The sequence below is a fragment of the Brachypodium distachyon genome, chromosome 4 (genome assembly GCF_000005505.3).
Source record: "Brachypodium distachyon strain Bd21 chromosome 4, Brachypodium_distachyon_v3.0, whole genome shotgun sequence".
NCBI lineage: Eukaryota > Viridiplantae > Streptophyta > Magnoliopsida > Poales > Poaceae > Brachypodium > Brachypodium distachyon.
Window position 1 is genome coordinate 15,741,039 of NC_016134.3, and position 15,408 is coordinate 15,756,446.

Here is a 15,408-nt window from a genome sequence, read left to right on the forward strand (position 1 = left end):
AGGTAACCTCACCATAAGATTCTTATGATTACATCCTTGTCATTTCATTCCATGACCCCAACCAAATAAAAGATGAAACCATTCCATTCCATTCTAAACCACCCAAACCAAACAACATAACAGAACTATTCCGTTCCATTCTATTCTCATAGGAATGGAATAGTTACATTCCATTCTACCCCACTCCCCAACCAAACACTACCTAAGAATCGATGTGAGTGGCTGCTCGGATGGGACGGTGATGGCACAGTCGAAGATGTAATGAAAAATACCGTCCGTTAACCAAAACTTACTAGACATATTACAACTCCATGTTACACAGACGGCATTATTTTCATACCAAACACAACCAAACTGGTTAATCAAGACAATGGAATATATTATTGAACAACTTCAAATGGTTTGATGAATTACACAAGAAAAGAAAAAAACTGTAAAAAATAATGATGAACATTTATACAATCCAGCAACAAGAGAGCATTCAGAGTATGTAAAGGTAGGGAAAGAATGTCATATGTTACATAAATATACACTCATAGTTATTGCAAGTTATATCGTAAACAGCATCAGCCGATAGGCAGAGAGAAATGTGGCTAGCTAAGGGCTTTAATCATTTGAATAACGTTGCGATCCTCCGTTGGTCACACAGTTTCAGCAGCGTCTGAGTGTTGACGACGTTCTCGCCGTTGATACACAAGGTTGGTGGTCTGGCTGAATCAGACAACCTCTGGAGTTCCCTGAGGGTGTCACGGTTGTTAAACAAATCCTTCTCGACGAAGTCAATTCGGGCCGACTTGAGTGCTAATCGGACTCGGCTGCAGTCATCCAAGGTACCCTCTTTGCCCTGGCTGGTGACGTACAGAACGACCACATCCTTATCAGCAGCTTCCTTGGCGCCTCCTTTGGCACGCCGGGGAGGAAGGCCAGGAGTGCACTTCAGCAACGCCGCTAGCTTCCCTTCGTTGTGCAGTTCCATGAGATCCTCAGCGCCAATGACTTGCTCGCCGGCAATGGACAGTGCTGGTGGCCTGGTTGGTATGGTCGCCCCGCACAGCCGCTTTAGCTCCCTCAGGTTGCCGGGGTTGTCGAAAAGGTCCTTCTCGATGAACCTAAGGCGGAGCACCTCGAGTGCTGACCGGATGTCGTCGCAGTCATCCAATGTACCCGGTTTTCCCTGTCCGGTAACGTACAGGACAAGCTTATTACTACTATCTTCACTACTGCTACCTTTCCCGCCGGTCGAAAAGTACTGTCTCTGCAAACATGTTATGACAAAATTTAAGAACGATCATTGGTTGTCTGAAAAACTTAACAAATAACTAAGCACGCAACTAAGGGGCAATGGGTATAGTCCATTTTGCTGGTTGTCATTTATGAGGAAAGTTACACTTTGTCTAATCTCAGTCTTAAGGTTCGGTTACATGAGAAAAACGCTAAAATATCTTAAATGTGCACTTTTGGTGGTAAACATGTGGCATTCTATTTCGTTATGACAAAGCATAAGAAGTTAATTAAGAAAGCACCTTTTCTATTTGAGAAAATCTAACCTAAAAATGTTTCAAACTTAATTACCTACTATTTTCATACCAAAATTGCTTATTGTCTTGGAAATCTATTTTTCAGTACTTCACAAAAAATGTGAGTCAGTAGCTTGTGATGTATTCTAATCTCCAATTCTAGTCCAAAATTTAAATTTAGCTCTAATTTCAAATGTGTGGTATAAATTTGAATATTCTTACCGTCTTATTTTGCCTTATGACTGCACTGCCGTCTTGTATGTTTCTTGTATTGTCACGGCTTGAATCCAGTGAAGTGCTCCCCCTAAGTTTTTCTGGACGATCTATCCCCATTCTTGTATTTTTGTAGTTGGCTTTGTCGGGTGTCCATGTGCTAGGCATCGATCGGAACTGAAAGGCAAAATTAGCAAAGTAATGCATATATGAGAGTTTTTTAAAACTATAGTACATACTAGTTCTGTTCGAACATACACGAAATCTTAGAAACCTTGCAGTCAATTTTCTCGATCTTTGGGGATTAATTAATAAAAAGCTTAGTTGTTATGTAAAAGTTATACCATTAAATTTGCACCATAAAATAGTTAGTTCATTTTATTAAAATTATGAGTAAAGTTGTGTTAATTGGAGATGGGAATATGTACTTAACATTATATTTTAATTTATAAATTTACAGACTTTTTCTAGAAATTTGCAACAGATTGAGTTTTACACACTTTGTATGTGTTCCCCTTGTAATAGAAAAAACAGCTTTTGCATTGTCTTAGTATTTTGAAGGTACATAAGCTCTTTCTAATAAATATTACTCCCTCCGTCCCAAAATAAGTGACGTGGATTTGTATAAGAATCTATACAAATACACATCATTTATTTTTGGACGGAGGAAGTAGTACAATTCCGCTACTTCAGTTTCCTCCATATGATAATTTTCAAAACGGGCTTTTCCTTTATGAACTTTTAAATATTTAAAATAACCTTAAATGTTTGCTTCATACACCCATTCATGTATGAATGACCAGGCATGATTGCAATCTCGCATACTTCCTAGACTTTAAGGTTATTTTAGATATTTAAAAGTTCATAAAAGAAAAGCCTTTGGACGGGTTGTTTTGAAATTCGCACTGAATTCCAAAATGATACATTCATTAACTAAACTTTAAGATGCTAAAAAGTGTGTAGAAAATCTAGCCATGTCTATGTGCACAGGAGAAATTATCTTGTTAAAACCATGTTACTGTGAAAACTCCTGTAACGTGTTTAATAGTTTTTAGAAATCCTCTTGTAACTACAGTATGTATGTTGGAAGGGTGTGCTACGAACATGTTAAATTTGAAGTTCAAAGTAGCAATCATTTGGGAGCTATGTAAAAAACAAATTCACGATGTAGTGATGTTTTACTGTTTGCCACTATTCATTTGTTCAATATGTTTTTACCATACCTCCAAAATAAATTTTGATTTGAAGTTGAAATTGGACATATTTATAGAAATTAATCACCTTCTCAACATACAGTTTTGGGAAATTCTAAAACATGGTTTTCACGTGGTTTTTACCAGCTTCTTTGTTTGCATGTCATATGAAGAATTGTGTGCTCGTTACTTTACGTTTATATCCTGAGGACATCTCAGCCTGTGTTAGTTGAAGATGCATAATAGTTATAGAATGTGAGAAATTAATAACATACCTGCTGCGTCGATGACCCTGAGTCCTTCCTTGACTCTTGGACCACTGAGTTTCTTTTTGGAGTCTTACTCTCCACCTCATTAAGGTTACTGATTATATCGATTATTGTTGGCCTTTTGCTCCTTTTATTTTCCATACATTTTAACGCTATCTCAAGGCATGTCTTTACTTGTTCGCAATAGGCTTCTAGTGATTTATATGTCTCTGTCTTTTTGAGTTTTGACCTCCACTTTTTGTCAGCCTATACAGAATTGAAACATAATTTCAGTGTTACAATCAGAATGTGATCACAACATAAAATTTGACACAGCAGAGGAATAATTTTTCTTACAAACTCAAAAATTTCTTGGGAGTCGGAGAATTCATCAATATCATTATATGTCTCAGATCCTACAACTATCTCTATAATTATGACACCCAAGCTGTATACGTCAAAATCTTTTGAGACTGTTCCTCCTTTTTTGTATTCTAGTGGCTGATATCTCCTACATGACAGAATAACAGAGTCAGGAAATTTGGTACTCCTTCCGATCCATTAAAAGTGTTGCCAATTTTGTACTAAGTTTAGTATAAATTTTGTACTATGTGGACGACACTTTTTATGGATCGGGGGGAGTATAAGAAAGAGAGTAAATATATCATGGGTATCTTGATTTTGCTAATTACTTTCTCCTTTTCACAAAAGTTGGCGTATTTGGTTTCGTTAAGACGAGCGTTTGACCAACAATTACTCTATTAATATGTAACTTATATATATAATACGAAACCATGATTATTAGCAAAAACATTTAAAGACGAATCTATTGATATAAATTTCATTTATGAAAAAACACATATTAATAATGAAATTATCATTGGTCAAAGCTTGTCTTAACGAAACCAAATAGGTCAACATTTGTGAAAAGAAGGTAGTACAAACTTTACTCCTATAATAAATTGCAGGAACTCCCTAGCCGTTTGAGGTTCCTGAAAATGAATTACTAAGTACAATGCACGCACTGTTCGTCAAGAACTTAACCATGCAAACATATTAGTTAGTCAAGCGTAAACATGAGATTGCAAGGATGCAGCGAACTTACCATGTACCCATTGGGCTTGCTGTGACTTTGGTTGTTTTATCACTGAAAAGCCTTGACATACCAAAATCTGCAATTTTGGGAACCATGTTACGACTTAGCAAAATGTTCTCAGGTTTTAGGTCCAAGTGATAAATAGGTCCGCTTGGATGATGGTGCAGGTAATGTAATCCTTCACAGGTCCCCTTAATAATGTTGTAGCGAGTGTGCCAATCAAGTCGATCGTCATCATCTGTATATTTAAACACAGGATCTTAGAAACACAATTTCAGTTAAAGTACTTTTAGTGAAGATATACTCAAGATTAGTTGCACTGTACCAGAAATGTAGTTGCGAAGGTTTCCGTTAGGCGCATACTCAAAGCATAGAGCTGCACGTATTATCTCATCAAACTTTTTTGTAAAATTATTAATTCTTTTTTCGGTTTCATAGCAGTAACCAACTAGCAGTATAATATTTGGATGCCTCAGTTCTAGAAGGCTATAAAACTCTTTGTTAAACTCCTCGTCATGATTTCCTCCTGTTCTTTCCTGGAGCACCTTCACAGCAATCTCTTCCCCGTCTTTATCTTTTCCCTGATCAAAATGAAAGAATAAGCCCTATTTGAAATGTTGTATTTTTAGTGGGAGTGGCTCGTATTTAGTTCTTCCAAAGTTGAACTAATACCAACCCTTTCGACAAAAAATACAGCAACCAAGCAATGCCCTACTGAAAAAAAAAACACTTCTCCGATCCATAAAAAGTCCATTTTATATTAAGTTAATACAAATTTTGTACTAAGTGCACAACACTTTTATCGATCGGAGAGAATAGTATTTCACTAGCTCAAACCATTGATTAGCTAGGCTGATCAGATAATTCACATCATATTCCCTAAATAATTTTACATCGCATACCACCTTAATGTATGATATTTCCCTAAACAACTTTATATCTCACGTGGAATATTTCATCATTGCACGTCATGAAAGAGCAGTTCCGTCGGGTGTTTCTTTTTTTTAGGGGGTTCTAGCGCCCTTGCTTGTGCACATAAACAGGAGAAGTTCAGCGGCAAGATTGGGGGCAGTGGAGAAGGTCGGGGACGAGTAGGGGACCGGCGGCAAGATTGGGGGCAGTGGAGTTGCTCATCTGCAAGGTCGCTGACGGCCGCGTCGTTTGGAGGATACGATTTAAGGTATTAGGGTTTAAACAAAAAAACAATCTTTAAAAGCAAGGTGCCGGTCATGGGCGGATCCAGAGTATAGTGAGTGGGGTCCCCGGCCCCAGTCACTCATGTTTATACTAAACAATGTAGTATTTCACCTTTAATGCCCCCACTCAGTCTACTAGAAAGGCCGCCCATTCTTTCTGAAATTATCTAGGTTTGGTTTCATTTCCTTAATAGTGCCCCTAGTCATCTTTGGCTCTGGGTCTGCCCCTGGCGCCAGTGTACGTCGAGTTAATTTCTAGAGCTGCAATATATAGTTAGCGTCGATATAATATGGTAACATAAATCATATTCCCTCCGTCCCGAATTAACTGGCGTGGATTTGTATGAAAATCTATACAAATGCACGTCAGTTAATTCAGGACGGAGGGAGTAGATGATTATAGATGCATGTGTGCCCTTAAGATTAAGATTACCTTGTAAACTACTCCATAGCCTCCCCTGCCAAGCTCCATTGAATAATTGCCAGTAATCTCGTCTATATCTGTTTGTCGCTGAGACTGTGGTAGCTTGCTCCCCATGTTATCTGCAAGCATGCATGTAATAAAAGGAGAGAACGTTTCATACAAAATCTCATATGTAGTTTTCTAAGATAAACAACAGCTCTTGTGTTATGTGAGACATATGTGCAAGGAAAAAAGAGAACCTTTCATACAAAATCTTCCGTGTTTTTTTTCTGATTTATGTCCAAATGCTGCACCAACATCATCAGCTCACTCGGCGCCAGTGTTTTGGTAATTTGGTTACCGCGTGGACTTACCGGCTCCCACGGTAAGAGCATCTCCAATGGGCTACCCCAAATTTTGTCCGAAAACTTCCGTTGTTTGTCCGTTTGGGGGGGCTAGTGGACACGTGTCCGTCCAATGTCCGCCCCCATCACCCAATGGCGTCCCAAACGGACATCTACATGTCTGAAAATGACATTTTTTTGCTTTTGGGCTATTTGCACACACACATACTACTTTGTTTAGATTTTAAAAACATACAAATCAATCACATAAAAATAGCAAACAAATTTTTGCATTTTTGTAACACTGTTGAAATTCTAGTCAAACTCAAAATTTCCTCTTTACATAGATAGAGAATAAATTTAGACATCAGTCTTTGATCGATTTTTGATATTGTGAAAGAGATATAATCTCAATATAATCAGGTACAAAATTAATTAAATGTGCATACATGTGTCAGCAGTACGAAATGTCAGCACAAGTAAAATTGAACCCTGTTTGCTTAGCCATGTTTGTACGCATAGCCTTGGCATGTGAATGCTTAATTAATGGCAGAACCAAACTGAAGAAGGGTCACTACTCACCAAGGTGAGCCGGCAGGCCTGTCGCTAGAGATAGCGAGGAGGAAGGTATTCTGAACTGAAGTTTTCAGTTATCGGCCTGCTAGTTTTCTGAACCGAAGCTCTAGCTTTCTCTGGACTGAAGTTCGTCCATGGCGGCTATGGCGCGGGGAGGCGAAGGAAGCCTACGGGACGCAGCGGACGGCCTCAGCTTGCCTTCCATGGCGGCTAGGGGCGGGGAGGAGGCGGGAGGCGATGGAGGACGGCGGGACTCGGCCTCCGCTTCCCGTCCATGGTGTGTAGCTGGAGATGGTGATGGGCAGCCAGAGATGACAGGGCGGCCGGAGGTGACGGGGTGGACGGAGGCGGCGGTTCTCCAGGGATTTTATCCCTCTATCGCCGGCGGGGAAGACGGTGGGGTGGCGCTGGTGGGGTGCTCGGGGACGGGGAGGAGCACGGTGGAGCACAGCGTGGGGAACGACGCTTCGGGAGGAGGGGAATCGTGAAAAAGTAGTGGACTAGTGGGCCAGGCCCGGACAGAACCCCACCCCATTTCTCCTCCAAATTTGAGGCAACTTTAGAATATGTCCGGACAAAAGTGACAATTTGTCTATTTGATCCCCTTAGAAAATGTTTTTTGGACCAATATGTCCATTTGTCTTAAATTGGACATTTGAGATGACTTTGGGGCAGCCTATTAGAGATGCTCTAAATTTTTTTTTTTCACATCAAAATTTACCTATCTTTTGAAAATTTTAAATTTAACACCAAATAAGAGGATATACCATATATATAGGATATCATCATTCCTGTTCTAGGAGTCACGAGTTATCATGTCCGTAGTACATTCGAAACATAGGTATTTGCTGCAAATTTTGGATTTGAAATTTAAACGATAATCACCGGATAAAATTATACGGTTACCGTTCCTTATGGTAAAAAAGGATGCATGCTCGGTAGTCAGAACCTTGCTCTGACACACACCATGCGCTTTGCGTCACGTGAATCAGGTCCGAGCTTGAGCTCATCACCCTACACAGGTTTTAGTTTTTCCAAGCAAGGCAGCAAGGATAAGTACCTAGAGCATCTCCAGCCGCGCCCCCCATTTTGCGTCCGGCGCAGCATTTTTTAGGCCGTTTGGGGGGCGCCGCCGGGAATTTTTTTTTAGTTCCGCCATGATCCAGCTACGCCCCCCAATACCAACTTCCCCAAAAATTGAATTTCGGCAAAATTTAGCTAAATTCGGTGAAATTTAATTAAATATAAAGTTTTTTCATTACATAATTCTAAAATAAAAAAAAACCGGCTGCCTAGTCGTCAAGGTCGCTGAAGTAGGCGAGGTAGGCCTCATCGGAGTCAATGTCGATCAGCTCCACCTTCACCTCCTTCGCCGGCCTTTTCCCCGTCTTCTTCTTTTCGGCCGCCTCCTTGGTGCTCCACGCCAACGCCTCGGCGTCCATCATGGCGAGGCCGAGGCGTTTTGCCTCCTCGGCCTCGCGCTCGCTGGCGCGCTCCGCCGCCCTCTGCCCCAGGAAATCCTTGGGGTCACCGTCCTGGCGTCATTCGAGCGCCAAGTGCTCATACTCCGGAGCCAGCGCCCACTCCGGCTCCGGCTTTGGCCGAACTAGGCGGAGATGGCCGCGAGGCGGCTCCGGCCCCCGTCGGCGGGAAGACGACCTTGGCTCCCTTGATGCGCTAAGCCGGAGCCGGGGGAGCGGGAAGAGCAGGAGCCACCGTACCGGTGCCGGCCCGCCGGTGCCAGCGGCGATGGGGGCGAGCACCGCTGCCACGGAGTGCCCGCGCCAGAACCGGTGCCGGCCGTCGATGTTGAATCGTCCCGGCGGCGGGCGCTCGCCTTGGCCCTCGTAGTGGGCAATGTCGACGGCGTGGCGGTCAACGAAGAAGGGCGCCCAGTTCGCCCCGGTGGCGCGGTTCCACCTGGGGTCTTCACGCTCCTCCGCCGTCAGCCCGTGCCATCAGTGGGCATTGACGGCGGCTGTCTGGGCACGGCCCATTGGCACCAGCAGTGTCGGGATGCCGCCGATGCTGAGGGTCCTGGGCGTCGGCAGTCGGGTGGCGCCAGACACTCGTGCTCATGGAGGGCCTCGGCCTCCTCAAGCGTGTGCGTCCCCCGGTGCCATGTCTCGTCGGCGGGAGGGTTTAAGGGCGAGAGAGAGGGAGGGTTTGGGCGAGAGGGAGGGTTTGGTCGAGATGGAGGAGAGGAGGCACCGAGAGGAGAATGCCGAGTACCGCCGGTGGTCGCTCCTTTTTATATCGCCGGAATGCGAACCGGCGGGCGTATGAACATGGCGATAAACGCGGCCGCGTGGCAACCGACGGGCTACCGCCATTAAAATCCACTCGGGAGCAAAGGAGGGGCCGGTGAGAAACCGGTGGGGCAATTAATTGGTCGCTGACAAGGCGCTTGCCCCCCGTGGGTTGGGTTTGGCTTGGGGGCGCTGGCTAACTTTTTGGGCGCGCCGGATGAAAAAACAAATTGGGGAGGCCGGATGGGTCTGATTTTCGCGCCGGCGCCCCCAAACCAATTTAGGGGGCTTTTTTTTTTCAAGAATGCAACCCAACAGGTGCATTATCAATTAAAAGAGAAAAGCCTGAAGGCTAGTACAACACCGAAAACAGCTACAAGGCCCACGTTAGGGGGCCGGCTGGAGTTGCTCTTGGTGTTTATAATGGATGCACTATTGGTCAGATTATTCTAGGATTCAAGTTGAGAGTACTAGTAATTGCATCATTTGAGAAAACAGCCTGGCTGGGACAAAAATAACCGATCGCGGGAACCATCATCTGCAAGTATGGTACTCACTCAAAGTAAAAAAAAAAGGATATATTGAGGGAAAGAAGAAAAAATTAGCCCCGAGAAAGGCATTGAATTCTATGAATTTTACCTATTTCAATGCTTTGCAGAAATATTTGGAACGACATGAGACATGCATACAAAATTGAGAGCAAGTACAATATATAAGGTGATGTCTGGAGGTGAAGTAAAATAGTATATTTGTGAAGAGAAGATGAGAGAGAAAAAGAGACGGTCTTACAATATATAAGGTGATGTCGTTCATTGCTAGTTGACATGTTGTGTGTACCCAGTTATCACGATGTTTGGTCACAGTTAACATTTTGTCTCGTACTACCCAATTAACATGTTATTGGTTCTAATTACCATGTTGTTCGGTAATAGGCACCATGTATGTTTTACTAGTTGTCATGTCGTGTACCACTCAGTACCATGTGGTGTAGTACCTGATTACCATGTTGTTTGACCATATGAGTCATATCGTGTTGCACTCGGTTATCATTTCGTGTAACTACTCAGCTACCAAGTTGATCGGCCATAGTTTACATATCGTATGCTACTATTTGTCATTTGGTGTACTGTCTAGTTGCTACTAATTGCCATGTTTTGCTTTGTCTCCATTGTCTTTCTTCAAGGTTTTTCAAAAAAAATTATTGAGCCTTTGCCCAATAATTAGTTTATTAAATTTTTTGAAATAAAATTAATATTTATTCCATTCATAGTCAAAATTATTTATGGTTATAATTTTATCACACAAATCACACTTTGATGAAGTAGTTTTTGTTCAAACGTTGGGTCAGAGAAAACAAAATACGGCTTGTTATATCATGAAACGCTGGAGTATATGCCAACTGGCTAGCACAACAAGAAAAAGTCGTCACAGTACTAATCCTGGTCATCGGTTCTTGACCAATTAACTTAGAGGTACGATTAACTCTTGCAAAAGGTAGTTTTTGTTCTAGTAGGATGAATAACTTCTTTTACCAAAGCTAGGACGAATAACTTAACGGCCCTTTCTTTTCAGCTTATGGGCAGCTTTTGAGTCCCAGCAAGCTGCCAGCTGAAAAGAAGGCAAAGCTTCTTAAAGGCTTAAATTTTCAGCTGCTGCTTCCTTTAGTGCAAATGGAGAAACCGGTTCGGACCAGCTTCCCTAGCTTTTTCACGCGCGTGTTATGAATTTGCCATCACAGCGAACCCATTTTACGGCTAAAATGCCACCGCGCCCATCTCCCGAAAAAAAAACTCCCTAGTCCCGACCTGCACCCCGAGTCCCTCCCCAGTCTCCTTCGCTCGATTCCGCTAGGGTTGGGGCGCTCCAGCGAGCCGAAGCCCTCTGCCTCCATCTCCTCTCCGGTGCCGCTCCCTCCCTCCATCTCCTCTCCAGCCGCCACTGCCGCTCCCATCCCATCCTCTCCAGCCGCCGCCGCCGCTTGGCCCCTGTCGCCGGGGCCCCTGCTCTGGCCGCCGCTGCCCTCCCCTACCCCCTGCCATTCTCCTCCGCCCCTCCGCCTGAGCTCCCGCCGCTCTTGGTCTGCCGCTGCGCCAACGAAGGGAGGAGGCACCTCTCCCGCGAACCAGGTCGCCCCGCCGTCGATGGAGCTCACCCTGCTGGCCCTCCTCGCACTGGACAGCGGCACCTCGCCCCGCGTCGCCGCCTCCCCTCACCATCTCGCATCCTGCCGCCACGAGCTAGTGGCCCCTCTGAAGATTCAAGCTCAGTCTACTGTTGTTGATCGTTGTTGGTTAATGGAATTTTTGTTTGCTGTGTCATGTTCTGAAATTTTTTATGCTCTTTGACATTCTTGTCAAAATTTCTGATACTCTTTGAGATTCTAGTCAAGTTTGTAACAGATTGTTCTGAATTTCTGTTGTGCCATTTTAGAATTTTTGCTTGTTGTTGGTGCGACACAAAAGAAGTCTAAGGGCATTGTGGATTTTTCCTACTCAAAATCAAATAAGAAGCTGAAATCCTACAAGCTGAAAAGAAGGCAACAAAGCAGTTTCTTGAACTTCCCCAGACAGCAGCTTTGCTGAGAAATTCAGCTCCAGCTGGCTTCTAAGGAAGCTCCAGCCCAAAAGAAGGGGGCCAACGTATGCTAGTTTGAAGATAAAGGCATCTGAGAGAGTAGCTCTCATGCATGCTGAAAAGTGCGCATGTGGAATTGTAGATGTACAAATAGAACAACAAAATAACTAGTTAAGTAGGAGAATAGAAAGATCAGCACCAGAAAAGAGAGCATAGAAACATGAGATTACCACTAACCTGTAGGTTAATTAGCCTCCAATTTCAGGGGAGAATCACTTAGCGCTACGATGAATCTCTGAGACGGATGATGGGAGAGCTCAGCTTCATTTAGACGTAGTCACGCAGCGGCTTAACCAGCTAGCGTTTGGCTAAATGTTTAGATTCCTTCTTTCTGGGTCTATATAAGCTGCGTAGACAGGCACAAGATGACAAAAGTCAGCTACACATAAATACTTGGCAATATGGGATGAGGAATCATTTACTGGTTTGGAACTTATCGAGCATCACATGCTTAATTTGCAGCCCCAGCTGGAGTCAAGTCAATATAAACTTTAGATCTAGATCATCGACCCACCGTACAATTAATACTCCTCCGTTCCTAATTAATTAATTGTCGCCAAATTTTTTGCAAAAATTCCTTGCTATTTCCCGAAATCGAACTGCAGTCCATGTTCTACCATACCTTTTGCAAAAAAATCCTGTAGTTTTTCGAAATCAACGCGCAGTCTACGTTCAATTGAAGATGTGTATTGTAGGTTGATTTCATAAATCAATAGGGTTTTTTTTGCAAAATGACCGGGTCCAATTAATTTGGAACGGAGAGAGTAATAAGCACAAGGAGGGGACCCTGAAAAAATTTGATTGGTCTAGTTGTCAGATCTAAACTTCAGACTTGGACTTGGTCTGTTTTCATGCATGTGGCAAGTGGATCATTCTTATCCGAACTGGCTCTATCACTTCTGTTAAATCTAATTGAGTAGTCATTAGTCAGCACTTATATGGGGTTTCCCGAAGTCATAACCCGGCAGACCCGGTGGTTCTCTTCTTGCTTAATTACCTCCAACCACAACATGAGATGCATGAGCGCATTCAATCGGCAAGTCACTGATTCTTATCCTAATTGCTCAAACCCGTCTTAATTAATACTCCTCTCTCCCCACTAGCTATGTACTCTAACCATAAGATGAGATGCATGATTGATCAGCATGTGCGTCAGTTATTGCTACTAATGGATACCAAGGACTAAAAACCAAGGGATTTTTATTTTCGTGCCCTCCCTTGTTTAGTTCTATTGTTTTGCCCAAGGCTCAAAACCTTACTCGCTTCTACACTTCGTTCTTTGGAAAATGCTCGGAAATGCCCTCACGGCGGACCCGTTAACGGTCAAGGACCTTTGACCGTTTTCTTCTGACGGGTAGGGCCGGATTAAATCCTGATTGGTGGGGCCGCGTGGTTGGCAAAAGAGTAGGACTCACTTCGTGCCACTTCATTTGTCATTTTCAAGGGACAAGGGCGGCGGACGGAGACTCGCCGGCGGTGACTGGGAGGGCAGCGACGGTCGGCGTGTTCACATGAATGACCACAGGGTCACCACAGACATCTACGTGCACCGCCTGGACGTGGGGGAGGGACAGAGCAGCGACTGCGACCGGAACAGAGCGTCGTGGCGGAGGTGAGGGAGCGACTCGCCGGCAGTGGGAGGCGACCCTGCGAGGGGAAGAGACGGTTCGGGGAGGACCATAAGGTGGAGGGGTGATCTGGGTTAAAGGAATTGGAGGGAGAGGGACCGGAGCAACGGGCATCAGCGACGGAAGACTCGGTGGCGCACTTCGCCGGAGTTGGAGAAGAAGAATCGAAGGGGCTCCGGGGCGGCTATGCAGTCGTATTGAGGGGTATAAGAGTGGTTTGGGGGTCTTGGCTAAGCCCAGGGCGACTTTATATAGCGGCGCGTCGGCACAACGTCGATGAAGTCCATGGCGAGTGTGGGGAGCCTCGTTTCGGGAATCCCTGGGCTACAGAAGGAGACTGGCGTGTTCTACATGGTGTGAGGATGCTTCGAGGTGAAGGGATGGGAGAAGGAGTGTCCGGGTTGGATTTCTACTGCACGGCTCAAGTTGCACGCGAGGTGTTCGATGCAATTAATGATTTCCGGCGCGATGCAGCGGCACCGGCGTAGCGTGTGGCCGAGCCAGTTGTAGGTGTCGTACGCGAAGCGGTTGACGAGGCGAAAGGCCGGGTGGCGCCGCCGCGCGCGCTCTATCTCTTCGAGACGTACAGCTTGCAACTGTTGGAAATATGGCCTAAAAGTAATAATAAATTTGTTATTATTCATATTTTCTTGAGCAGCATGCCCGCATCGGCCTCTGAATCCCTCGTGTTTCCTTTGCCTTTGCTTGGCCATCTGGTGTAGAGTCATGGAGAGTTGCTGCAACAAACTCTTTGAAGTCAACAAGCCCTCTCTCTCATAGTCTCATACAAGGTCACTGCTTGATCCAAAACAGAAGGGACAGAAAAAAAAAGAAGGCTCAAAGCTTACTCCTTGAATAATCTGAGAACACGGGGAGCCTTCAATCTCCAAGGGAGATCCTTTGCGAGGGCCTATTGTGAAATGTGTTCCCTACTTGTGATCGTTCGTTCGATTGTTGTCCCTTTGTCGCCTCCATCGGTCGCATGGAACATGCTCGTGTGCATGTACGCAAGGTGCGGCCGTCACGCCGACGCCGGCAACGTGTTCGATGAAATGCACATGATCTCGAATCATGTCAAATTTTGAAAACTCGTGACACAACTTTGTACGATTTTTTCCTTCATTGTAACCTACTTAGTACGAAAGTTAAAAAAAAATCAATTACCTATCTTATTTGGGCCACTCCCTTCACAAAAAATGTCAATTTTGACACCTAAACAAATTAAATTAAAATTTTATAGCTTAAAATTAAAAACTTTAATTGTCAATCTTGTTTACAATGATAAGACCCATGTATGTGCAAAATTTGGTGAGGAAATAAAAAACTGACACATGCATATGCACTAAGATTCTTTCATTTGGCTTAGAACTCATTAAATTTCATACATGATAGGCCATTTTGTGAAGAGAATTTCTTTCATTATGTTTAACTTGAGGTTTATCATTTTTCCTACATATTAGTACACATTAAATGACTCCATGCAAAAGGAGTTCAGTTTTTGAAATTTTTTCCATTTTCTAATATTTTTTACAAATTGTGGTCAGACCTATATGCATGACTATTTGATGTTAGGGTTTGGTTGTTTCAACTTTCTTTCCTGAGGGTAGGTACCAACATACTAGAACTGCATAAAATGATTTTTTTTCATATGTTATGACCAATGTATAACACATTTCCAATTGAAATTTGAATTACTTTCAATAAATGTCTAGAAATCCATTAAATAAATTAAAAATAGCACATCACCTCCAAAAGCCATGAAAAATGGGCATTACTCCTCCATTATAATGTAACTAGTATTGAAGTTGAAAACGTCAAACTATCAATCTTATTTTGGGTACTTGTCTCACAAAAAATGTCAAATTTCACACATAAAAAAATTAAATAAAAAATTTATCACATAAAATTAAAAAATTTAGTTGGCAATCTTGTGTACAATTGCGAGACCCATGTTGGTGCAAAATTTAGTGATGAAATGAGAAACTGAGACATGGATAATTGCCTCCAAACCTCTCCAAACCCCTCCAAATCTCCAGCTCCAAACCCCTCCAAACCCAGCTCCAAACCTCTCCAAACCCCCATATCCAAACTCTGGGCCAAACTCTTTCTCT

At 43.5% G+C, this 15,408-nt stretch overlaps 1 protein-coding gene across 3 annotated transcripts; it reads right to left on the bottom strand.

Moving 5' to 3' along the window:
- Window positions 1-415: 415 nt before the first annotated feature.
- Window positions 416-13,535, bottom strand: LOC100829930 (serine/threonine-protein kinase PBS1). Of its 3 annotated transcripts, XM_014903133.2 has the most exons (9): window positions 6,793-7,299; window positions 6,127-6,391; window positions 5,897-6,006; window positions 4,593-4,848; window positions 4,277-4,505; window positions 3,529-3,682; window positions 3,199-3,438; window positions 1,740-1,907; window positions 416-1,255 (listed from the first exon to the last, which is right to left on the bottom strand). In XM_014903133.2, the coding sequence occupies exons 2-9, from the start codon at window positions 6,131-6,133 to the stop codon at window positions 611-613; spliced, it is 1,809 nt and encodes a 602-aa protein (XP_014758619.1). In that variant the 5' UTR covers window positions 6,134-6,391; window positions 6,793-7,299; the 3' UTR covers window positions 416-610. The 3 variants fall into 3 exon arrangements, with proteins under 3 accessions (XP_014758619.1, XP_024319402.1, XP_010237599.1); XM_024463634.1 differs by lacking the exons at window positions 6,127-6,391; window positions 6,793-7,299 and adding an exon at window positions 11,847-13,535; XM_010239297.3 differs by lacking the exon at window positions 6,127-6,391 and having other exon boundaries at window positions 6,793-7,297.
- Between the last annotated feature and the right edge of the window lie 1,873 nt (window positions 13,536-15,408).

What these genes read in the sequence shown, in the direction of transcription:
- LOC100829930 (XM_014903133.2), bottom strand. An exon ending in CCTTCGCAACTACATTTCTG is followed by an intron (nt 4,506 to 4,592) that starts GTACAGTGCAAC and finishes TTAAATATACAG; the next exon opens with ATGATGACGATCGACTTGAT. An exon ending in CCCAAGAAATTTTTGAGTTT is followed by an intron (nt 3,439 to 3,528) that starts GTAAGAAAAATT and finishes AATTCTGTATAG; the next exon opens with GCTGACAAAAAGTGGAGGTC.